The sequence below is a fragment of the Mytilus californianus genome, unplaced genomic scaffold (genome assembly GCF_021869535.1).
Source record: "Mytilus californianus isolate M0D057914Y unplaced genomic scaffold, xbMytCali1.0.p SCAF_4, whole genome shotgun sequence".
Lineage (NCBI taxonomy): Eukaryota > Metazoa > Mollusca > Bivalvia > Mytilida > Mytilidae > Mytilus > Mytilus californianus.
Genome location: NW_026262690.1, coordinates 76144870 through 76170512, shown reverse-complemented (window position 1 = coordinate 76170512; position 25643 = coordinate 76144870). Strand labels below are relative to the sequence as shown.

At 31.1% G+C, this 25643-nt stretch overlaps 1 protein-coding gene across 2 annotated transcripts in view; it reads left to right on the top strand.

The window, feature by feature from the left end:
• Positions 1–25144, top strand: part of LOC127738559 (fas apoptotic inhibitory molecule 1-like) — a 29652-nt gene extending 4508 nt beyond the window's left edge. For both annotated transcript variants that reach the window (XM_052249847.1, XM_052249846.1), the window contains exons 2-4: positions 12935–13119; positions 16879–16928; positions 22174–25144. In XM_052249847.1, coding sequence (XP_052105807.1) covers positions 12935–13119; positions 16879–16928; positions 22174–22323 — 385 coding nt within the window. In that variant the 3' untranslated portion in view covers positions 22324–25144. The remainder of the gene's footprint in view (positions 1–12934; positions 13120–16878; positions 16929–22173) is intronic.
• The last annotated feature ends 499 nt before the right edge of the window (positions 25145–25643 follow it).

Below are 25643 nucleotides of genomic sequence, written 5' to 3'. Positions count from 1 at the left end.
GCGGTTTCGGACAGGCATATGAACATGTAGAAGAGTTAAACTAGTTTTTAGCATACAACCCTCCATATTAAATGTCGAACATTGAAATAAAATTTAGTGTATGGAAGAAAGCACAACAAAAGCAAGTCAGAAAAGGCTTTTAATTCTTTAAAAACGGTATAATAAAGATGGAAACACATGTACAAGTAAACCAATACTAAATAATAAGATATATAGTCATTTCGTACCCATAATCATTTCGTTTCATCAATTTCGTACTATGGTACGAAATCGTAATTTGAGGTTCAAAGAAGGAATATCAATTAGAGAATGATCGTATTATATGGCACGCAGATTATTTTTTGGATTCTGATTACAGGAGTAATACCCCTATTAGTCTTTGTTAAATTTGCTTTTTTTCAAAAAATTGTGCAGTATCTTTGTTTCAAATAAAGAAATACTTGGCATGAGTAAAGTTTAACCCTGTCCTATACTACAGTGAAAATTTCACATAGCATTTCATTGGAAATAAGATAACAACCATCACCGGAAGTAAACCAATCAAATTTTGATCCTTTTTTGCTGTTTACAAGCTTTAGTAACCATGTCACCTCAAGTTTCCAACAAATATTTTATAGAAACACCAAATAAAAAAAGAATGGTGCTTTGAAACACCCAAGATATATATGTTTATGACTCAGAATTTTTTTCTGTAATGAAATTCAAGGTTATTTTCCAACAACTGTCAAATTCAAGGGGATATTTTTTCGACCCTTTTTTGTATTAAACCGGATAACTATGATTTGTTGGTATTACACCTACACAGACATTGTGATAAAAACTACTAAACGGTGTCTTCATCAATTTTGACATAGACTATATAGTTTCATCAGAAGATTATGAAGTTATTACTTTGTCTTTCATGTAAAATTCTGTTATATTAGACCTACTTTCTACATTAGCAGATAGAGTACTTTTATATTAAACAGGTTATCACAAAAAAACTTGAACAATGCCTGACAGATTCATTTTTCATGACTATTATCGTTCCCAATATGCGATAAAAAATATCAGTACAAGTTAAATTCGGCATTTGATCTTCCAAAAATCTTCTTCCGCCTTGAATTGCTATGAAAGTTTTTATACCTCTAAAATTCTAGTTTTTTATGATTTATTATATATATGTGAAAGGTCATATAACTTTATCGGAATAGTAGAAATGTCAAAGTATGCTTCATGTGACTAAAAAAAAAATTCATATTTTCTTAATACAGTTCCATTTATACCCTATCAATATTTTCTAGTAATAGGAAATATCATATTTTAATTTACTTTATATTAATTTTACTGATTTTGTTTTAATGTTCGACCGATATAATTACTTAATTTGATTTAACAATAATCATTACAATTTTCAAAAATTAACAAATGCCTAAACTAAGACTGGTCTGCTCGTCTTTAACACTAAGAATAAATGTCCTGGATAAAAATTTAGAGACATCAACCCAACGATACCAACAACTATTTATTTCTGCTTGACGTTTACTTAAACTTACTATTAATAACCAAAACTTGACCCAAGCAACAAACCATTTAAAGGATAACGCTGATCAAAACGGCAATCTTCAAATGCCTTATATTCAAACAAGTTACTGCAACAATAAATAGCATAATATACTGAATTTCATCAATATTTACTTTAATATGATATTAGAAATACATGTATACCGAGAGATTATCCCATTGTAAATATCAGTGTTACAGTTGCGCAAGACTTCCTGGTACATTATAGACTGTAATGAAATAAGGAAAAAGCAACAAAAAAAAATAATACAAAATTAACTTTCAGTTTATCAGAACCAGATGTAACAGCATGATGCTAATGTGCAACGAATATTTGATGTAATATCGCAGGGCAGAGTTAAGCACAGAGAGGGATGAAATAATTATATCACAAGTGTTTGCTTAATGCTATGTATTATGATCAACAATTAAGGTTAATGTACGACAGAGTATTACTGTTGTCATATTGGATTCTGTACTTAGTGGGTATCGTTATTAGTATAATTAAATACGTTCTTTCATCAAGAAGACTTTACCGTGGTTGGTCTTGAATATGCATCTGAATAAAAAGACTGGCATACGTTAATATTCAGCAACCTAACGGCAACTATATATATATAGGTAAACACCTTTTCAACAATCGTCAAGTGTCTAGACATTCTGTCACGCTCCATATCAAAACGAGGCTACAAACACAAAGCCAATCGAAGAACTGCCATTAGCGCAATACCCCTTAGAATAAAAGAGAAAAATGGTTATAAAATGAAAAGAAAAAAGAAGCTGAAACGTCTGGCGTATAACATTATAAGCCTGGCAACTATACTATGATAAGTTTTTACAACTGGGTCGATGACACGTTTGACAGAAGTTTGGTCCCCAAGGGAATCACCGCCCAGTCGTCAGCACTCTTATGCTGAAATGAAATATCATTTTTTATCAATTCAATGTTCAACATAATTCTTCGACATACTTCGGTTTTCTTCTCCAGGCATAGATGGCCGTAGCCGGATTTTGACCAATTTTTTGGAATTTTTGGTTTCAATTCAATTCTTTTTAACTTTCTTATTTGATTTGACACAAACCCACTGAAAGTCTTGTTTTGATGAGACATGCTTCTGGCGTACAAAACTATAAACCTGGTGTATTTGTTTAGTTTGTTTTATATCTAGCAAACTGCTAATACAGTGCACTGTTACCTATATATGTGACAAGGCATCTGACTTGATAAAAGATCTGGGGTAAATTGGCCTTACTGCATTTGGGTTCATATACCCTTCAAAGACTGAACCCGTGGCAGTCCAAATTTCCCGCCATTCATCAAGGTCTTTCCAACATGCATAACATACCTATTGTATTAAAATGATTTGTTCTCTTCCTGAATATGCATTTAAATAGTTGCCACTAGACGTCAAGGAAGCAACAATCAATCAATCAATCTAAGACTGAATAACGATTATTTCGTACTGGGGTGTTTTTTTCTTCTTTGTAAAATATGCTTCTTGTTGCCATTGACAAAATGATAGGTTTCGTGTTAAAAGTTTGCTTTATGTTATATTTTGTTAATTTAATTTTGGAAATAGTTTAGTGCAGTGACATTAAAAAGCGAAAAAGCCCGCGACGTATCTCGGCCCGTTGCCTGGTAGTCTTTTTATCTGTTATTATATGCACAAAGGTTTCTGTACATCGTTTGCATTTATTTGATTAAACAAACTGCCAGTTTAGAGCCAATTGTAACTACAGCTACAAAACTGACATGAAATAGTTAATCTATATTGAATTTTTTTTGTGGTCATAACACATCCTGCCTATAATGTAATAGTCCATTTTGTTTTTAATATGATCCCTGCTTGTTTAGTAGACGAAGCCAAAAATAATCTGGGTTTTCCATGCTTTTAAACAAAATTTAATGTCGAGATGGAATTTCCAATTTGTGAAAAGATATGTAGACATCTATTATCATTCGTGTCGATAAAGCTACTTTCTGTTTCAATGCTACATATTCATAATACTACTTTAAAAGTTGTTCCAACAGAAAGAAACCAAAATCGATATCTTTGAAAAACCTCCTACCTGATTTCCTGGCTGAATCTCAATAAGAAAGATTATTTAGAATAAAAGAGGAAAGAGTATATTTGCATTTACGATGTAATTTTATATTACAATGTTCGAAAGATTGCCCATAAAAACAGCCTCGACGGAACGAGAATAAGATTAAAAAGAATAAACAAAAACATTGCAAAACGTTTCGTCCATTTCAGCTTTCAATCTCGATCGCAAGTACAGTAAGCTCTTTATTGTGATATCAAACATCGGCTTTTTACGTGAGTCTATAGATCTATTATATGAAATCAAATAAGCAATAACAGTTAGTTAAATCATCTATTTGATCTATTTCTGTCCACCATTTTCTACATTTGAAAATGCCTGTACCAAGTCAGGAATATGACAGTTGTTGTCCATTCGTTTGATGTGTTTTATCATTTGATTTTGCCATTTGATTAGGGACTTTCCGTTTTGAATTTTCCTCGGAGTTCAGTATTTTTGTGATTTTACTTTTTTTGTATGCAAAAAAAATCTACAGGGGTTCATGCAGGTTTTAAATTGCAGTAACAGTTCTGCATGGATCAAGTCCACTGACTGTAACAAAATGCAAAAGAATGCTTGCTAGATCTGATGCATCCTTGGCTTTCTAATGTTTGGGTTTGATCGTTCCGGATGAAGGTTATCAAAAACTTTTGGCAAAGGACTTTTTTTTTTCATTTTATGACAATATGTTTTGATGGTTGCATGTAACTCTTGGAATCTCATATTAGAAGTTATATCACTATGTGTATATCTATACACAATGTAATCTATTTAAGTATTAGTAATTACCACTTATTCATTAATTCTACTAGCTTTACAACAAAGTAATAACATAAAATCATATCCTCTGGGTTTTGCTGGAAATGTGTTTTAATATGAAATAATTTTAAAATCAGCTAATCTATAAAGTAATTGTGTCAAGGCAATAGGATCTGGTTGCACAAAACCCGTAAAATTACATAATACCAGTAAAAAATTATTAATGATAAATCAAAATAACCCTATGAAACATGAATATCAACAATACATTAGATCGTTTATGTGAAATGTGTTGGTTGTAAAAAGGAATTTTTTACCCCTCCTCCTAACAATTACTGATGCCCCACCCCAACTCCCCATAAGAAAAACAATATTTTGGTTTTTTTAATAGTCAATAAGCAAATAAAAGATACGTATTGAAATAATTTTCTACAAAACAATCACACAAATTAGTATAGAAAATAACCGATATATCAAAGGATCAGCGATTCTGTTGTTGTTGATCATCATCTTATTAGTTGCTAGAAGATTTTCAAGAATGCCCTAAAGACATCAAACCTTCAAGTTAGACTAAGACAACCACTAGCAACGACTTAAGTGGTACTCTTTCAATTTTAGTCAGGTCTTTCCCATAATCCAAATAAACCAAATATAGCAATTCCCAAATGCTCATCATCCTTGTTTTCTGCTGGTACCCTCAAGGGTTGATATTTCGTAAGGTCAAAGTCGATTAAAAAATGGCTATGAAAACAAAGTCAATGTTAAACAGAAAAAATAAATCGAATGTACGCAAGATTGACTATGCGTATAGCAGTTGAGCTCATTTTTTCAAAGAACTTGAAATTTTCTTAAAATATTATTTCTATCTATTTATTCTGTATGGAAGTCACGTTCTCAATATTTTTATCAATGGGAACGTCCACCAGAGACCAAAAAACATAGAAGTTAACAGCTATATGTCAAAGTACGGTCCTCAGGAATGAGCAAATCCAATACCGCATAGTAGGCTATAAAAGGCCCCGAAATGACAAATGTAAAACAATTCAAACGAGAAAACTAACGGCCTGATTTATGTACAAAACAATGAACGAAAAACAAATATGATATACAGCAATAAACGAAAACCACTGAATAATAGGCTCCTGACTTGGGACAGGCACATACATTATGTGGCGGGGTTAAACTAGTTGAAGGCGCCAACCCTTCCCCTAACCTGGGACAGTGGTGTAACGGTAACACATATGAACATCCATTACGACATCCTTACGAGCTATTTTTTTTAATTTGGCCCTAACCGGTGTCCATAGTTCTAGGCACTACTTATTTCCAAAAAATTTTTTTTTTTTGAAAAATTGAGGTTTTCGCCTTACAATGTTTTTTTGGTTTCAAGATAAAATGTTATTGTCTAGTATTTAATAAATCGATTAAGTAGTTGCAAATTAAAATTTTAAATCCAACAATATTCGTTATTACGTTTTGGTGATAAAGAAAATCATTATTCAAATGTAGCTGTTGTAATCAATTGATATAATCAATATATATATATTCGTTGTTATTAACAAAACTCATCAGTGAAGGAAACATAATAGAGAAGTGTAATGGAAACTTGAATTATGCATAAAAGTATAAATAAAAGTACAATTTAGCTATCGCTACTTGATGTTTTAATACCTTTGTAAATTATTTCCGTTACAAAAGCTATATTCATGAGGGTCTGGATGGGTCTACGGAAAAGAGAATAACAGACAAAGAAACAAAGAATCGAGGAAAATGGGCAACAAATATGATGCTAAAGTATAAAGAGTTTAGAATAATAGGCACAATGATAAGGCATAGAGAAATGTGTAGCCTAAGAAATTAAAAGATACAGAAATGTATCCCCTTCCACTCCATTAAGATCCTCATTCATTTTATTATCATTTCATCATAAATTTTAAGATACAGTAATATTTGACACCTCCATTAGGTTTGACGCAGAATCGAAATTGCTTGAATTTGCGATAAAACTCCATTGTTCAGACAAATGTGTTTTATGGCAAATCAACATATTAGACGGTATAATAATTACAATTAAAATGTTTTTATTTTGAAATAAAGACGATAAAGGAATACTCTTTGGGAATTAGAGCAATACTTTCACAATATAAAGAAATAAATAGTACTTGCAGAAATTTGTGTTGTATGTAGGAAGATTTGTATCTATGATTTGAATCACTCGGTCGAGGACAATTCTAGAGGAGTTTCGACATATTAAGGTACCATATTATTCGTCCTGTGGTCAACATTCTGAACTGACGTCATTTTAATATTCTTAATGTCTCTGTTTAGCAATTCTTTATTAATGCGATGTCACAACAATCTTAAGATCAACTTCCTGAAGTATCATTAACTGAGTTGTTCGTGTAAACTGCTCCTTTACAGTGTATATTCTATCTATTTGGTTTTGAGAGCATACATAACGAAGATGATACCTCTTCCGGATATTGCGCGCAGCAGAATTCCTACTTTGTGTTGTCTGTATAATATATAATAAATATATAATTAAGAAAGAAAAATAAATCATATTAAATAAAATCCGTTAAAATACTACTATTTGAAATAATTAAAGATGAAAAAGCAGAAAACAGAAATATTTTTAGATCAGAACCGAAAGAAATCAATATGCATTTGAAGACGATACATTATTTCATATTCGATAGTGTTGAATTAACTTGTTTTTGTTTTTCTTCTTTTCTTTTAAAAGAAAAAAAAATACTTCGATATTTAACAAAATCAAAATTGCGTTTTTTGAACAATCAATTTAGCATTTACAGTTTTATAATATATTGTTGCCAGAGTTTTTTAAAAACACAATGTCATATGAATCTGTAAACGTATGAATTTAAACAGTTTATGGAAATGATCCTGATATGAAATAAATTCAGAGAAAAATTTGTCTCATCTCTGTTTACAAAGAGTGAGATATTTCCCTTAGCTACTTGTAAAAGTAACGACTGACTGTTGATATAGTTTTGCTGTTTCCTTTATTGCGCTATACTAGATGAATTTTGTATTAGGCCTAATAAAATTGTCTTTACGCATATTTATTGCTGGAGCGTAACTTTCAACCTGTAAATGCTACTGGTATGCTATACTCTACTATAGTTTAAGCCTACACTGAAACATTTAATTGTTATTGGTCTACTTCAGTGTGCTAGTGATTGGAGGAGTTGAGATATCCAAAAATGTTGACCCCGTCATATACTAGTACTCACGTTCATGTCTCATGTAAGGAATCTCGTCCTCACGTGCCAGTCACAAGAAAAGAATCTCGTCACTGGTTATCTTTAATCATATCTTAATGTTTTTGGGCAGATTTTGAGAATTTGGTGTTAAAGACAACACTATGAGAGTTTCTGTTTATTTTTTTGACAACTTTTACAGAGGTCGATTTAATGGGACATTAGCTGTCAAATTCATGTTCACCGGTTTTCCGACTACGAAATATTTTTATTGATTTATAACAAAATAAAATGTATATCCAAATTACAAAAAGTCCAAAAGAAACAAGTAAAAACGCAAGAACTCAATATAATATTCCAGCTTTTGTGTATTTTAGACTAGACGCCATCTAATGAAACATCGAGGTGACCTCCGAAAAATGTCGATGCTGATAATATGACCTGATGTAAACATAAATAAAAATATAAATGCACAAACAAGCATGTGCAATCGTATAATAATAATTTCTAGGTCTGTTTGATGTCATGTCACAGATAAAAGATGTGTAAATCATCGTTTTACCTATACAAGAATGCATTTTAGTGGGCAGAATCAGTCAACAAAATTGTTTTCCCGGTGGTTCCCTGGTTCACTTTTCAATAGATATAAGAAGATGTGGTATGAGTGCCAATGAGACAACTCTCCATCCAAGTCAATGTCTATATTTGTTTTCTTTTTAATGACTTAACACGCTTTGCACATGCGTAACCCTTCTCCAGCTAAGGGTCAAATTGAAGGTCAAAAGAATATGGATTCAAACTAGGTTGAATTATTAACTTGACAGCCAAATATGATACACCAGGGATGTTATTCATCTTATTTTAATAAAATTGAAATATTATTTCACAATACCGCTTTTATTAATGTTGAAAAAAAATCATATTCATGCCCTCGCCAATTTTGGTTTCCGTTCTCTAACTTTAGTTTGCCTCGACCAAATGTTATGAAACTTATACACAATGCTTATTACCACAAAATACAGATCAATTTTGAATTTTAGGGGTGTCACTTTTACTGTTCTAGAGTTATGCCCCTTTACAAATGGAAAAATTGGTGAATTTTTCGTTTCCGTTCTCTAGTACTTATACACAATACTTATTACCACAAAATCAGATCAAGTACAAATTTGGATAGCGTCACTTCTACCGTTCTTCAGTTATGTCCCTTTATAATTTTATACGATATGCAAGTGGGGGTATCATTTGTGTCCCATGGACACATTCCCCATTTATTTTCTTTAAATAAGTCATTTGTTAAAAGTAAAATAAAAAAATTACCGAACTCCAAGGAAAATTCAAAACGGAAAGTCCCTTATCAAATGGCAAAATCAAAACACATCAAACGAATGGAAAACAACTGTCATAATTCCTGACTTGGTACAGGCATTTCCTTATGAAGAAAATGGTGGATTAAACCTGGTTTTATAGCTAGCTAATATAAAAAGAAGATGTGCCCCTTTAAAGCATGACAAATTGTATAAACACCTGTCTATTGTTGAATGTATGTTGCATAGGTGTCTTTTTTCTATTTTTGTCATTCGGTTGCCGTCTCATTGACGTATATTCCAAAACTCTTCTTAGTCATAATTTGCTCATGTGCTTATTTTGGACAACTTTTATTAAAACGACGATTTATAGCAACCATTTATAAGCTTAGAGCAGCCATGTATCAGCTGAGATAATCCCGCTTTGTCGGAGATAAACTAGGATTAATTATTAAAAGTTGTTATGGCGTGCCATAACCATGATATACTATATAAACTCTTTTCTATTGTTAAAGACTGAAGATTGCCTTAGTAGATATTCATTTTTGTTTGGTTTCTGTTTCATTGGCGTACTTATCACAACTCCTCTTTTTCTTTTTCATATTTCCATTTCATTTTTGTTGAATCGTACTTGCATTTGCTGCTGGGCTCTTGTATACTTGTGATATATTGCTGTTTGTTAGCCATTTGGGGTAATCTGCCTGATATATTATAAAACATTTATTGTGACTTAGGGTTTTCATATTATTTGATCCTTAAAAAGGTTTGTTTGTGATATATTTAAGCACTGTTGCTTTTGCCAAATGTAACGGACAGGATCAAAATTTATTAATATGTTTATTTCTAAATAATTTTAGTTACTTGCATTTAATTCCGATTTTTTTTTTCATATCTTAAATGATTTTCAGTTATTCATATTTCCTTATTTCATATTACAATTACATTGTATATGTGGATTGTAGGTATATGCAAGATGATTAATACCCCTTTTTAAGAATGAAAAAATAACAAAACCTACATAACTTTAAAATTCAGTATATGATAATTGCAGAGACAAAACATAAATGAATAAATAATAATATAATTGATAAAAGGAAGTGATACAAATAAATGATACATATATCATATATTCATAGTAATGCTTTTTCTTGAATGGTTACATGAAGTATGTATTCATAATTGATAAAAAGGAAGTGAATAATATAATACATTATATATTCATAGTAATGCCTTTTCTTGAATATGTATTCCATGACGTAGTAACCCAAGTTAAGGAATTCTAATGACGTTGTAATAACAGTTACGTATAATTGCAATTTTCTCGAAGTTTTAATTCAAATATTTACTACTGGTAAATAATTTTCTAATGGCACGAAATAGTGTAGATTATATAATAGACCATTTGACATTTACCAGAATCGCGTGGGAGTTCAGGTTTGTACAATTAATATCACAATTTATATTACTCAAGGTGACTGCATTAATTTGATAGGATAAAAGTAATTACATTTCATCATCATCTCCTCGTGAACGATATTTCAATTGTGTTTCATGGTTTTCATTAATCAAAATATCATATTGACACGTTTGAACAGTAACAGTTTTAGACGAAATTTGTCTGAACAGCGAAAAATCTCATTCTAAAACTAAAATTAATAAATTGCTTTTATGAATTCTAGTTTAATAGAAATAAGAAGATGTGGTATGAGTGCCAACGAGACAACTCTCCATCCATGTCAATGTGTAAAAATTAAACAATTATAGGTCAAAGTACGGCCTTCAACACGGAGCCTTGGCTCGCTATAAAGGGCCCCAAAATGACTATTGTAAACCAATTCAAACAGGAAAAAAACAACGGTCTAATCTATATAAAAAACGAGAAACGAGAAACACTTATGAACCACATCAACAAACGCCAACCACTGAACAACAGGTTCCTGAATTAGGAGAGGTGCAAACAAATGCAGCGGGTTTAAATGTTTTAACAGGCGCCAACCTTCACCCTAACCTGGAACAGTAGTGTAACATTACATAGAAAGACACACTATGAAATATCAATTGAAATGGCTTAACTCAATCAAAAAGACATATGAACAAAACCAATAAAAAATACACCGAACAAATAAATTTGATCTATGACACAATATAGATACAATATAAATAAAAAAGGGGGGAATGTAAAACAATGCTTGTTTATCTGGTCGCTTTTTGTGTGTTTGTTTCTATGCTCTAAATCTATACGAAGATACTGTCCTTCTCTGACCAAGAGGAGCCTCGGTGGCCGAGTGGTCTGAGAAGTTCACTTATTGTTAGTCTTGTCTGTTTGTGATACTGAGGTTGTGAGTTCGAACCCCGTACGTGACAAATGCGTTCGACTCCAATCTAAATTGACAAGGATTGACAATTTTCCTGCCGAAGGCCGGTGGTTCTTTCCGGGTACTCCGCCTTCCTCCACCAATAAAAAAGTGACCACCATGAAACAGCGAAAAGTGTTGAGAGTGGCATTAAAACACCCAAATTCATTCAATCAATATCTGATTATCTCTGTCTAAGCGGTGAAAAAGTCACAGAAAACGTTAGGTTGTCGTGAAAAAATTTAACGCGCTTCATTAACGAAAAAAGATTCTAAAATCTCCACAGAAAGGAGAATAAATTAATTACGCAAAAAAATGAAAGAATCATGTAGCTCTTTCATAATTTTATGTTAAATCTATGCAAAATTTTAAAGTAATGATTGTTGAAAGCATATATATGCAAATATGTTAGTACTTACGAATGTCATGAAATTAAAACAAACCAGTTTGATTTATTTGAACCATTTTCTAGATTAACTTGCATCAGAAATCCTAGAATTAAAGAAGTTTAGAAACTAAAAGAAGTTCAGTTTTTGTACTTCAGTGTTCACAAATAAAGCTTATAAATAGATAGTAATTTTGACCTAAAAAGTAATTTTGACCTAAAATTAAATGTTTCAATTATTTTTCCCTGTACGTATTTAAAGAAGCAAACGGAAGTACATGCTATTTTTGAAAAGATAATTTTAAATGAAAACTAATTTGATACTAAACTTTACCATTACTTTTTCAGGAACCGAAAGAAACAAAAACAAAAACAAAAACAAAAACAAAACAAAAGCTCTGATATGTCATGAATATGATCGAAAACAGATAATTAGAGGAAACGATACGATTAAAAAATTATTTCTGTCTAAAAGCTTTTTCTTGTATCAAGTATACAATGTATTGTCGATTGCTATAGTGTCTGTGTAAAAAATGTATGTCGAATCTTTTACATGGACACTCAAAACTAGAACCTAATGTAAAAATTATACCTTTTTGGTTGTCATTGAATGATTTACTGTTTTTTTCCCACGACATGTTGAATAAAATTGCTATAATTGGACTCATTTTCCAATTAAACAGTATTTTTACATCAAAAACACACACAAATTAAATCTATTTACGCAATTAATTTGAAAACTTTTCTATTTTCCTATTCTGCTTTTGATTTGACACAGTTACTGACGTAATTATTGTGACGGAAAAGCAAGCATGTAAACACAAGAAACAACGGAAATATTTGTGTAGCAAAGAAATGCATTGAAGAGTTACGAATAGAAAGCATAATGTATTAGATACACACATGAGGGCGTTAGACCGATTGGGTGTGTTTAATTAACACTATGATTTAATGGTTAATGCAAAAGATGCAAAAAGATAGATTTCAATAATATATGAGGGATATCTTTCAGAAATTTGACTTTCTGTATGGAAAAAGGGATATATTCAGAATATCCAATTAAATTTAGTAACATCTCGGTGTAAATATGTAAATATCGGTAAAAAGTCCACGTTTTTTTTTTATTTGAGCAAAACGATTTGCTTGCTTGCAATACATGTTGGTTTGGTTGTAAATTTTTTAGATGGGAACGAATAATTCTCACGCCTTTTCATTACATTGACAGCTCTACGACTTTCAGTTGACGTAGCTATGTGATATATAAAAAGAAAATTTTAATTTCAGACGTGAAAGGAAAGAACAACAACAAGCAAGATTATACGAAGAATCACAAATAGACAATAACAATCCCATATCTAATCCAGTGGATATACCGGAAGCACAATACCTGCCACCTGACCAAGATGGAGAACCAGCTACAAAAATCTGGACTTTTCTCCTTGATGAAGAACCATATAGCATCGTATTCTGTAAGTTCTAATCAAGATCTAAAACATTCATCTTTATTAGCAAACCAACTCTTTTGGAAATTGTTTTAAATAGATTAAGGAATATATATCACTCATCCAAAGCTCTGATTCCTTGCTTGGCTTCGGCAATACTTTTGATCCTTTTTGGTTTTTAAGCGCTTAATTCTTTCTAAATAAGTCTTAAATTTACAAATATTTGGCCTTGGGTATCACTGGAAAGATATTATTGTCGAATTGCGCATCTGGTGAGGAAAAATTGGTACCGTTGTGTGATTACACAAAAGTAAACCCGTTGTGTGATTACACAATAGTAAACACTGATCCCGTTGAGTGATTACACAATAGTAAACACTGATCCCGTTGTGTGATTACACAATAGTAAACACTGATCCCGTTGTGTGATTACACAAAAGTAGACACTGATCCCGTTGTCGTTACTGGTTTCGCATAAATTTGAAACCTATAATAACACTATGTCCCCACAGCGGAGAACATAGTAAGTTGAATGGGTTTGATTACACTTCTACGCTCCCTAGTCTCTCTCCTATTGGAGTTCATGCGGTTTCAGACGGTTTCACAACAATTTCTGTAGCTGGACCTACTGATTTTAGAACTGATTGAGGTGCGTAACTCTGATATTTCAATAAAATATTGTCTGATTACTATACATACCAAGCATGGCATATTTTAAGGATTTAAGCATGTCTGTGTAGCAGAAAAAAAAATTACACAGATCTTTAAAGTTGTTTGTTTGGTATAATAGTATAATAATACATATAACCCTCAAATTTAAATAAACAATATATATGATCTGTAGATAAACTGATTTTGTCTTATTTCATATCGTTATATTTTGACTAAGTCTGAATTCGATTGGTGGTTGATACAAATTCTGTCTGTACATCCGGTCGCACTCCGTTTGGAGTTTAAGCTATTCCCTGTGGTTCTTTGTTGGTTTGTTTGCTTTTATCTTGGTTTGTATATTCAGAAGGATCAACGATATTTGATAATCGACAAACAACTGGGGCCTTTTGTCTCTGGTCAGAATAATGCTCAATTCAAATTAAAAAGTGATCGGTTAAGTCAAGGACTTGTCATGTTCTAAATCACCTTACAAATAGAAAACAAGTGTAAAGCCAGCTATTATTTACCGGTAAAATGTTTCTTATTTATCAATTAAACCAAAATTTCACATATCTTGACAAATTAAATGTTTCAGAAACAACCCTGTTGATGTCATATTAACACAAAGTTGGCATCATGTGTTGTTTGACTAATCCACAGTTATTGTCACGAAGACGACTAGAGATCTTTTTTCAGAATGTGGCTTTCTTAAATTTGGTTTAATTGATAAACTATTGGATATGATTACATGGGAACAGATTGCAATTGCTTGTCTTGTTACACCTACCCTTTCTAGTGTGTCTTGATGTGAATTTGTATTGTCCCGTATATTGTTGTTTTGATTCTGGTATTTTAGGGTCGCAATATACCTTTTGAATACAGATGTTACATGCATGAATTTAAGTTATATGTCCAACATCATGTTTACGCAAATATTTATGTCAGCAAAAAATATTACTATTCATTTGCACATATGTGTCTTGTGATTCAGAGTTTGTCCTTGGTTTTTTGGATATACCGTACGCATTGTACACGATCTTGTGTTTTCCTTGATTCAGTTACTACGACATTCTTCTAGCCATCACACAAAAAATTCCATTTTTTCCTTCTAATAGATTTACAGTTTTGTGGTTTCTTAAACCATTGAACTACCGTCAGTTTTATCTCTTTCTTTTCTCATTATGCTGATCTATAGTGTGTTGCTTTCGTATTTGTTTATATTTAGAGGAAGTACTTATTGGTGTCTAAGTTACATTTCTATGTATTGATTTCAATAAATATAGTCTAATATACCCGATGAACTCCTAGAAACATGCAATTAAAGAGATTAAGTTGGTCTCTTTTAATTTTTACAGCATTTCAATTTACAAGCCTTTTTCATCTTTTAATTATATAAATGATTTTGAAAAATCATCATTCGTATCATATGTTTTCAAATTAGTTCTCTTCTTTAAAGGAAGAAGGAATTGCTGCTGTGCTTCTTTGTTCTTGCTTCCGGAGTTTTTTTTTAAGCAGACAGGAAGTGACGTCAGAAAGACATGCTGGGCTGATCAAATATTGGTCAAGCTTTAGAATTGGCTCTAGCCAAAACATACTTTGATTTTGGATTTTATTACAAGTTATAAAAGCAATCGATCTATAAACCACATTTATGAAATGCTATGATTGTAGTTCTGTACACTAGAGTTCCGTTATGATGTTGTTAATTTGAAATGAAATAGATTTCCTGCGATTATCACTGTATTGAGTGACGGTTTATGTTTATTGATGTCTTAATGGAAGAGATACTGGAGGAAGATTGATTTTATGAAAATAAAAAAATTCTGACGACATAAGAAAACAATAAAATTAAAACAAGTTATTTTGAGAACACAACTCAAATAATGGGAAAATTATTCTGATATCGCAGTGATCTTGTCTATATCCGTTCTCTTTCGAAAATACAACCGAGATTTCGTATTCACGATAAATTAACCAAAAATAGACGACAAGTTCAATAAACTCATTAACTTGAAGAAAACATATAAAATAATGAGATATGATATGATTGTCAATTATAAAACTATCTAACATTAGAATCCAAATGAAGCGGATTTAAACAACTATTGGTCACCGTACGGCCTTCAATAAGTAGCAAAACCCGTAAATTATTCAGCTATAAAAGGACCCGACATGACACAATGTGAAACAGTTCGAACAATCAAAAAAACAAAACCTGAGTAATGGCAAAACAATAAACGAAAAACAAATTTGACAAACAACAACCAACGACAACCACTGAGTGACAGACTCAGTAATCAATGCAACTTATTTCGTGTGCATGTATCTCTTGACTGAATTTCATTTGCATTTCACTATTAGTACTTTAATGATTAACTTTATATGAGCGAAAACAATTACAACTTGATATTCAAATTAGTTTTTTTTACATATTCGATAATGTACAAATTTTAAAAAGATTTGATTTGAAGATCAACACAAAAGATATGAAAATTTACCAATTAGTAATAAGAATTGACTTAAGAGGCAATATTTGTAGACATATCTAAAGAAATGGAATAACTGTGTAAAGAATTCTTTGTTAGATATTTGTTTCAAATTGAACAAGTAGTTCTAGAGGAGATGATAATATATGAGAGGTAAATGGAGCCCCGACGTCACAATTATACTATACGGTTCCTGTGGTATGAAAAGTTGAGTGAACTTGTTAACTATAAAAAGTTAAGAAGCAATGGTTTTTGTTCGCTCAACTTAAAGTTGAAAGGTTGATATAAAAGTAGCTGTCAATACTTTGAGACTTTGTCAGAAATTGCACCAAGCCCATTTGAATAGACGAAATGGGTCCAGAACATCTTCCCATACGAAATAAAATCAACAAATCACTATAAGTAAGTCGCATTCTAATCACTTCATTCCTAGAATAGCCGACAGCAGAAGACAGTCGATAAGAATATATTATTAATGAAAACCGAGACAATAATCAAACTGGAATAAACCATAAAATATGTATAATCCCTGCACACAAAATTTCAAATACATTAAAGACACTGAGACTATATTGATATTCGGTACAATTTGCATTTATTAATAAACTAATTCAGATAGTAATGAATAATTCTTTTTGACATTTTTCAGATAAAGATACGCTTGATGTCTACCTTAACGGAGAGGAAATGGACTGCTTGGTAAGATTCCATGTTCTGCGCTAATTCCATGTTAAATAATATGCATTGAAGGATGATTGCTACAGAAATTATAGATATTTTTTTTTTGAATTGGATCATTTTAATAAGGAATAAGGCATAAGGTATCAGTATTATCGAAAACAAAGAAAATTATACGTGCTAGGCTTGGAGGTAAAATAATTTTTAAATAGTCGAATGTTGGCACAAAAGTCTAGTCTCTGGATTTTTTATATGTAAATGTTAAACTGTATGAAAAATTGAATAGTAATAGATATATCTGAAAATATTTTGTTTCGAAAAAGATATTTGATATTACCGAAAAAGATCTAGGATAAAACCAAAATATGTTACATAGTGGAAGAGAAGCTGCCACTGTTACAGAAAACATTTTAATTTTAACTTCGAATTCTTTATTAAGAAGTTAAATTGAAACTTATCTTTTGACTAGTTTTGTTGATTTCTTTACTTTTTTTTTCTCAAGAATTCCAGATTGCAATAATTTGCTCTTTCAAAGATTTTTTTCGGTTAACAGTTTAGTTTTAATTTATCTTAAGAAAAAAATAATCCACATCGCGAGTTTTATTTTTCAAGTTATAAAATATTTGACATATGCCAATAATTCAAATTTAAAAAAAATTGTAAAATTTTCAAGGTATTGATCAGATTCCTGCCATCTTATTTTCAAAGATTATATTTTCATCATCAAGATATATACTTTTAGTTGAAAACAACTTAACCATCATTAGTTCATGAGAAAGAAAGCTTTTTAACTTAAACTAAATCTACAGTCGTAATTGCGATTATTAAAGTGTTTCCCATTCAGAACCTGCTTGAGGTTTTATAATAGATTGCAAAATCGCCGTTTTAAATATAATAGGGGACTATGGATAACTTATTTCATTTTGACATTTTAAAGTCATATTGGACGCTAGTGGAGAGTTGTCTTATTGGCAATCATAACCGACATCTTATTTTTTTTTACCAATAACTCTTCAATCTTTTAAATCTCTCTGGCAAATTTCAAACAAAAGAAAAGTATGTAAAAACATTTATTAGGCTTGGATCAGCATCTCAAAAACTTACAAGTCTACACAACATAAACTATACACACAACACAAAAAAACAAATGACAGTCACAATACAAGTACATGTAACTTACTCAAACAGAAGGTACAAAAACCTATCTTTCAAAAAACCTGCTAAACACACGGGAGAAAAAATTCTGAATAAAATTATATAATTATAATTTTTTTTTTAAATAGGGCTGGGTGGGCGGGTATTTCAAGAATTATAAATTTAAGTCGATCGACGCGTCAACTTAATAAAAATTATGACCTGTTCTGAGAAAACAGTTGGAAAATTGACCATGTATCATTCTAATCGTGCATGCAGAACCAGCACTAAGGAAAAATAAAAGCTAATAGTAATAGAAAACAAATAAAAGATAATTGAATTTTAATTATGCATTTTTAGAATAAAAATTTTATAATTAGTTATACTTGAAAAAGAATATAACTTCACGTCCTATCATATTTTATATGCAATTACATATATTTATACAAAAATGATCAGACGCAAGTTATAACAACTTAGATATTCCTCTCCTAAATAACATTGAAAATTTTTAATTTGTACAATAGTTATAGAAAAAAGTTCACAATTTCCCAAATAGATAAATAACAATTCTACGTCAAAATACTTATTCATCGACATACTAAACTACAAAAATCCATAAACGATAGGAAGATATCTTTTTAAAGGTCAAAACGTTAACTTTTTCGAATAAAATGCAAGACTTTTTTTTGAAATAAGGACGTATTTTGATTAAGAGTTAAATTTTCCTATCCATTTATTAGTAAAGTAACGAGATCTCAAAACGGGACAAAAAGTAATTTATCCAGTCCAATCACGACAGTTTTTTTCATAAATATTTTCCAGAAAGTATTAGATTCTAAACCTTAAGTGGTTTACGACCATGTCATTCCGGTGAATAGTTGTCTCATTGGCAATCATACCACATCTTCTTATTTTATAGTGGTGATTTGTACAACATCGTCAATGTGGCATTGTTATCGGGTTTCGTCATGTTCTTGTCTTTGTCACGTGCTACTGGTTATGACCGTTTGGAATTGTACGACGGGCAATTCATAGATATCAAAAACTAGTTATTCTGTCAACCTACCAGATATCGTTCCGTTTAGATTTTAGAGATGAGATTGTTGCTTCGCATCACGATCCGAAGCTATTATTTTCATTCGATATTCACGCCATCTTGAAATCATAACTTAACAAAGACCGGTTCTGATTGGTGGATTTATTCTGTGGCTAAGGTTTTATTGGCTAATGTGAGGTACAGGAGAAGATATTACAAACGGAATAAAAAGAAATAAAATCATAGTATGGGTACTCAAGACCCAATCAACGATCATTGCTTCATACTGATATCATATTATACACTACTTACCTTTTTAGAAAGGTTAAACTTGTTTTTACTCCTACGTTTGTCTGTTTATACTAAGAGTAAGGAAGTTACAGTTGACGCAGGCAATGCGAACTGTATAAATATCATGTCCCTGTACAGTTAAATTATCATAACTGAACATGAAAACCTACATATCTCATTAAGCATTATTCATATTTAATTCGCTGTGAAATATCAACATTGGCAGTGTATATTGATTAAAGTTTGAAAACTTTATAATTAAATTCTAAATTATTAAGTAATATAGAAAAAATGTAATAAACATTTTTTCAAGTCAAAACTGAGTTTATAGCTCCAACAGATGAACTTAGCCTCGGACAATATTGGGTCTTCTGTTCAGGGTCTATTTGGTGTTTGCCTCGCGTGCGACGAAAGTCGCAGATTGCAAGACATAGTGATAACTTTTTGGCGGCGGCGGCGCAAACTATTTGTAGAAAGCTTTATAATTATAGCTGACTATGCGGTATGGGCTTTGCTCATTGTTGAAGGCCGTACGGTGACCCATAGTTGTTAATTTCTGTGTCATTTGGTCTATTGTGGATAGTTGTCTCACTGGCAATCATACCACATCTTCTTTTTATATTTATACTTTAGAGGGTAGAAGACCTGAATGCTTCATACCTAGTAAACGGATGCCTTATGTGACGAAGTTCAAGTCTGTCCATTTTCCTTGACCCCGTTTTCATGGTTCAGCGACTGCTTAAAACGTGTTTAGTTTTATTGGCATGTGAATTTCACACAGTACTTGCTATAAATAATATCACAACTATTTTTGGTATATGGGTTCCTTGCAAGGTTTACATGTTCATCAGATAGGGTCACATGACCTCGACCTCATTTCATGGATCAGTGATCAAGGTTTAAAGTTACGTGAAAAGGTCCGTTTCTCACATACTATTAGCAGTAGGTCAACTATATTTGGTGATTATGGAATGATTATAAAGTGTTCATGACTGTCTGGCATGGTCGGTCTGACCTTGAATTCATTGTCATGGACCATTGATGTTAAGTTTATGTGATACTTGTAGAAAAACCTTTGATTTCACCATTATCCTTAAGACTTTCAAAATACAATTAAGCATGGGTAGTTAACCTTTTCCCACCAAAAAGGATATTTGTTAACCGTTTGTGACTGAAATATAGCACATGAACCTTTATTTATCATCGCACACAATTCTGATGTATTGTAAACTATTTATTGAAAAATTAGTCATTTATGAGATCATTGCTATTTTGTATTTACAAAGCAAAGATCTTTTTGAATAAGATTCTGGAGATGATGGTATTCTAAACTTTCCATCCACTACATTTTTTGACACAGACCATTTGAATATTGATAATGTTATTTAATATCTGGAAATTCCAGATAGTTTGCATCATCGATATAAAACAATATGCCATTTCATTTTCCAAGTTCTCTTTATATGTTTAAAGAAATGATACAAGTTGTACTCTAGATTAGATCATCCGACAAAGTTCAATCATGTTATGAAACAAAAACTCTATAGTCTAACAAGAAAAATCAGCATGAAGTCATTTCCATTGATGCTAATACCTTCAATATTGATGGAATCTCCGTGGGATTCCTCTCTTCAGGTAAAACCGACAACGATGCATTAATTCAATGATTTTTTGCTTATAGGCGATATATGAGCAGACAAAACTTAAATATATGATACATAAATCGATCATAGGACGAAATTGAATATTATAACTTTTGATATTGTCTCGAATATACATTTTCATTGAAATAACGATTTTGTTATCTACATTCTGCAATATAATCCATTGATTAAAGTTATCCAATAGTTGTCGTCTGCTTGGCACGAGACTTGGAGATCATTTTGTTACATACGAAAAGAATACAGGTATCTCAAGTCAGACCTGACATGATAAGTAAATAATTCCATTCGAGTTCTTTTTCACAGATTACTAGTATGCCGTAAGGGGACACCAGTATTCTGCAAAATAATCGATTTGTAGGTTAGTTTCCTGGCGCCATCATTGTAAGAAAATTGTGGTATTTTGAAAAAATAGCATACAAACTGTGTTTGCAAATATTGTCTCTACTTCCACAATGTAGAAGACATACTACTGAAATAACAAAACAGCAATATGCAGGAGACAAGTTGACTAGTTTGTCATTATCGGTTACGAATCATGTTGCTATCTAAGATTTACCATTTTATAGAATACGCTTACTAGTATATCGACCTAAACCTATTTAAATCAGAAGTATGAAATCGTATAGTATGCTCTCTTTTATGTTTATATGTTAAAACTAAATACAATTAAGTATCACCTGCAGACTTAACTATTTCAAAGTATATTTCAAGGCGTTATTTCCTTACCATCAATAAAAAAAAACCCAGCTAAACTGAAGATTTTTGCATATCCCAGGTTAATGTTTATTTTCTCTAGCTTACTTGGTCGGTAGCTATTTACTTTGAATTACATACTAGTACGGTTTTTTTTATCTAATAACTTCTGTGCATTTTGGAAGCGGATTAAACTTTTACAGGTCTAAACTACTGATCAATCTAGCTCTTCTATCCCGGATTTTTTTCCATCTGCCTCTTACATTATCGTATATAATTCTGGAAAATATCCACATTTAAAATATGTTTGAAACTTGTTGAACATGTCAATGAGTGTATACACGAGAAAACATTTTAATTTTTAAAAAGAAAAAACAGAAGTGTACACAAAAGTCATACACTTACATTGTAATTGCAATTGCATATTATTTTTTTTATCTTTCAGAACAATTTTCCAGACGACGATGCCAGCGATGCTACCGTTGATTTTTGCGTTGGAGCCCACAAAGCTAGGATTTCTCTACAGAGTGCCGGATGTAGTAACGCTACAGTAAACCAGATGCTCACAATTGACGGTATACCTGTTCCGGAGTAGAAATGAATCATCATCCGGAATGAAATGGCCAGCTGTGATATACACAGATATTTTTTTTTACATATGACACGAATTTTCTCTAAATTCAGACATTGTATTTGATAGAAATTATTATAAAGGAAGACATTCTGACCTTCTTTTAGGCTGATAACAATGTCTTCAGATTTGAAGACCAAATGGTTATGTGAATTCAATTTATACAGTGATAATTGAGTATTAGCATGCAATTTTTACTGCATTATTCGTATCCCTATTTCAAAATTAAGGAAAAGGACGATATTTAAAAACTAAAATAGTTTATTAAATAATTTTGAGATTCTTTTTAAGACCATTTTTGGTCAGGAAAACAGAAGAAATTTTATTATTTGACTTGTGCTTTTGAAGTACAGAAATTTGTATTCAATATCTGAGGCAAGTAATACTCAGGAAGATTCTTTTTTTTTCTGGATAGACGAGGCAGACAAGTTATGATACTTACGTATGAATGACTTTGTATTTTTTCATATTTATGTACATTTTATCTATCAATGCACTTGTTATGATTACAAAGATCCCGTCCAATATCGAGTGATATTCCGACGCAAATGGTATTGTCCCGAAATTTTTCTGTAATACAACCATTTTGCCTATTTTCTTTGCAAATGCTCAATTTTATCAGGCAATGACATTCCGCTAACAAGTTAATAAAATTGCCTCACTTAAACCGTTCCATACAAGAAATGTTCATAACATTTAAAAAACTAAATATAATTCGACACTTGAAAGAATGAAAGTTGATTTACAACTAAGTTGCATTTAATATAAACTTGTTTGAATACACTTCAACCATGTTACATTGAAAATAACGAAATTGATCAATTTGTATTCATACGTCGTCGTTTAAAGCTTTGTTTTTTAATAGTTTATAAATTCTTCTGAAATTTGAATGCTATGACAATTTGGTATGATAGAAGGCCGGTACCAATATTTTAGAGTTTTCCTGATTTTTATGGAATACGAAAATCATGATTCAAACATTCAACTCTTGCTCTCTTTGCATTTTATGTTGTTGGGTTGCTGTCTCGTTGACTTGTACCCCACACCCCGTGATACAAAGAATCAGCTATCAGACGCGTTATAAATTAACTGCAAATTCTAAATAAGTAAACTTGTCCAAATCTTTGATTAAACATTTAATACACCGTTAAAATAATTCAAATTTCCTTCGATTTTTCATCAGGAACCTTGAAATAAAGAAATACAAGACAATATGTTATATTCGTAGTTTTGCTTTAAATATCACCGGAACAATGCCATGGCTTTGGAATATTTTTCGGTATAAGTTATCCTCAATCATAACATAGTATATACAATAGGGTTTTGTATTTATATAACTTAAAGATATCTTTTTAGAAATTGTCTGTTATATTGTTATGTTTATATATCATGTTATAGCAAAAACCATATATGTGATTTAATTTGTCGTATTTAATGTTGTCGAAATGTGTGTTATTGTAGAAATTCAAAGTATTCTTAAACCGTGTTAATTTTTTATTGTTTCAACTGCTGTTTTTTGTAATAATGCTATTGTCTGTTGTTGCTGATTTATGTTTTAAAATAAGAAATATGTTTAATTTCTAGTTTTATTGTTAGATAATGCTTATATTTTTTAAATGATTCTATTTTTGTAAAGAAAATGTTTAGATAAAATTTTAAACTTACATTTTGTTTATGTTTAATGTTAATTAAGTTTTTATTTATGTTATAATGATATCTTAATAATGCTAATTGTCCTCATCCGTTAGATTATTTTGCAGTGAAAATTAGTATGTGTCCACCAGAATGCCCATTTTGTAATTTTTCACCAAATTTAAAAACTATATTAAATATTTAACGAAAATCTGTTATTTAATGATGATATGAAACCACCGTGCTTTTAGACACCAAATTAATATGACATCGTTTTTTTTTGAAAACTACAAATTTTGTGATTGGTGAATCTAAATAGGATATGATTCACAATCGTCAATCTTCGATCAGATCTTTTTAAAGATTAACCAAAGCTTTGTATGTGCATGTTGAAGGATTTTTAGTTGATCGTTGGACTTTTTTTGTGTTTGTAGAATTTTAAAAGTTTATAAGTTATTCAAATAAAACTAACACCAACTGAAGATGTTAGCACTAATATGCAAAAGTTTTTCAACGTTCATACACAGTATTTCGAAATCATCTTGGACAACCTTTCCCTTACTTTAAAAGAGAACAATTGAATGGAGCTGTATGTCAGTTTATAAATTTAAATGAAAAAAAGATCAAATAGAAATAGAAGAACCACGTATACATTTGAAAAAATAAAACCCCTTTTCATGGCCTCAATCTAACATAGATATCCGCCCCTTTCCACCTGAATTGTGTTTAAGGTTAATGCAGCCATATGCAAACAAAAATAATCCATTTCACAGTAAAATGGAATAAAAAAAAATTGATCAAAATATTGCAATAATCAATTCATACATTTTAAAAGTTTCATTAGTTTGTAAAGACTTATTATAATTTTAATTGCACAGATAAAAATGTACCATTGTCAACATTTTGGAAACGGAACCACATAAACTAGATCTGCGGTCAATGATTATGGATCTCCCTTGTTTATACGTTTCTTGTTAAAACTTATCGTCACTTATGGATTTTGTGAACTGTGTTAAATTTCATATTTATATTTGCTGAACGTTTACGAAAGGCGTTATTATGTAGCGCATGATACTGCATATATATGTTATGTTAGTAAATATATGTAACAAAAAGTATTGACAATTTAGTTATTAAAATGCTCTTTGTTAAATTGCTTTCAGTAAAATTTCCTCCCCATTAACTCCCACAATTGTAAAACATGTTTTTGTTCTGAGAAGTTATTTGTTTAACAAATACCGTCCAGGAAAGTGCTATTTGATGCATGTTGAAACAAGGATTCTGTTAAACATTTTCTGTTTGACGCTCTTTATGTTTCATTTATTTGGCTTCCGAAAGTGTTTGACCAAACCTACTAGAGAAAGGTTTCTCCACAATATCGTGTCATATACACTGAAATTTTTGTCATACTTTTTATTTTGTCCCGCTCCAAAAGGCAATCTTGCTTTACCACTGTCCGTCTGCCCGTAACTCACTTTTGGTCGCATTGTTTTTAGCAAAAACAAGTCATAAATTCTTGATATTAGACACCCAGCTTCATCTGGTTATGCCATGCCGTGTGACACGTTACAGTTCCTCGTAGTTCTTCCTGTTGGTCAAAAACAGATCTTTTAGATAGGATTTTTTACTGATGAGGGGTTTAATACTTGAAG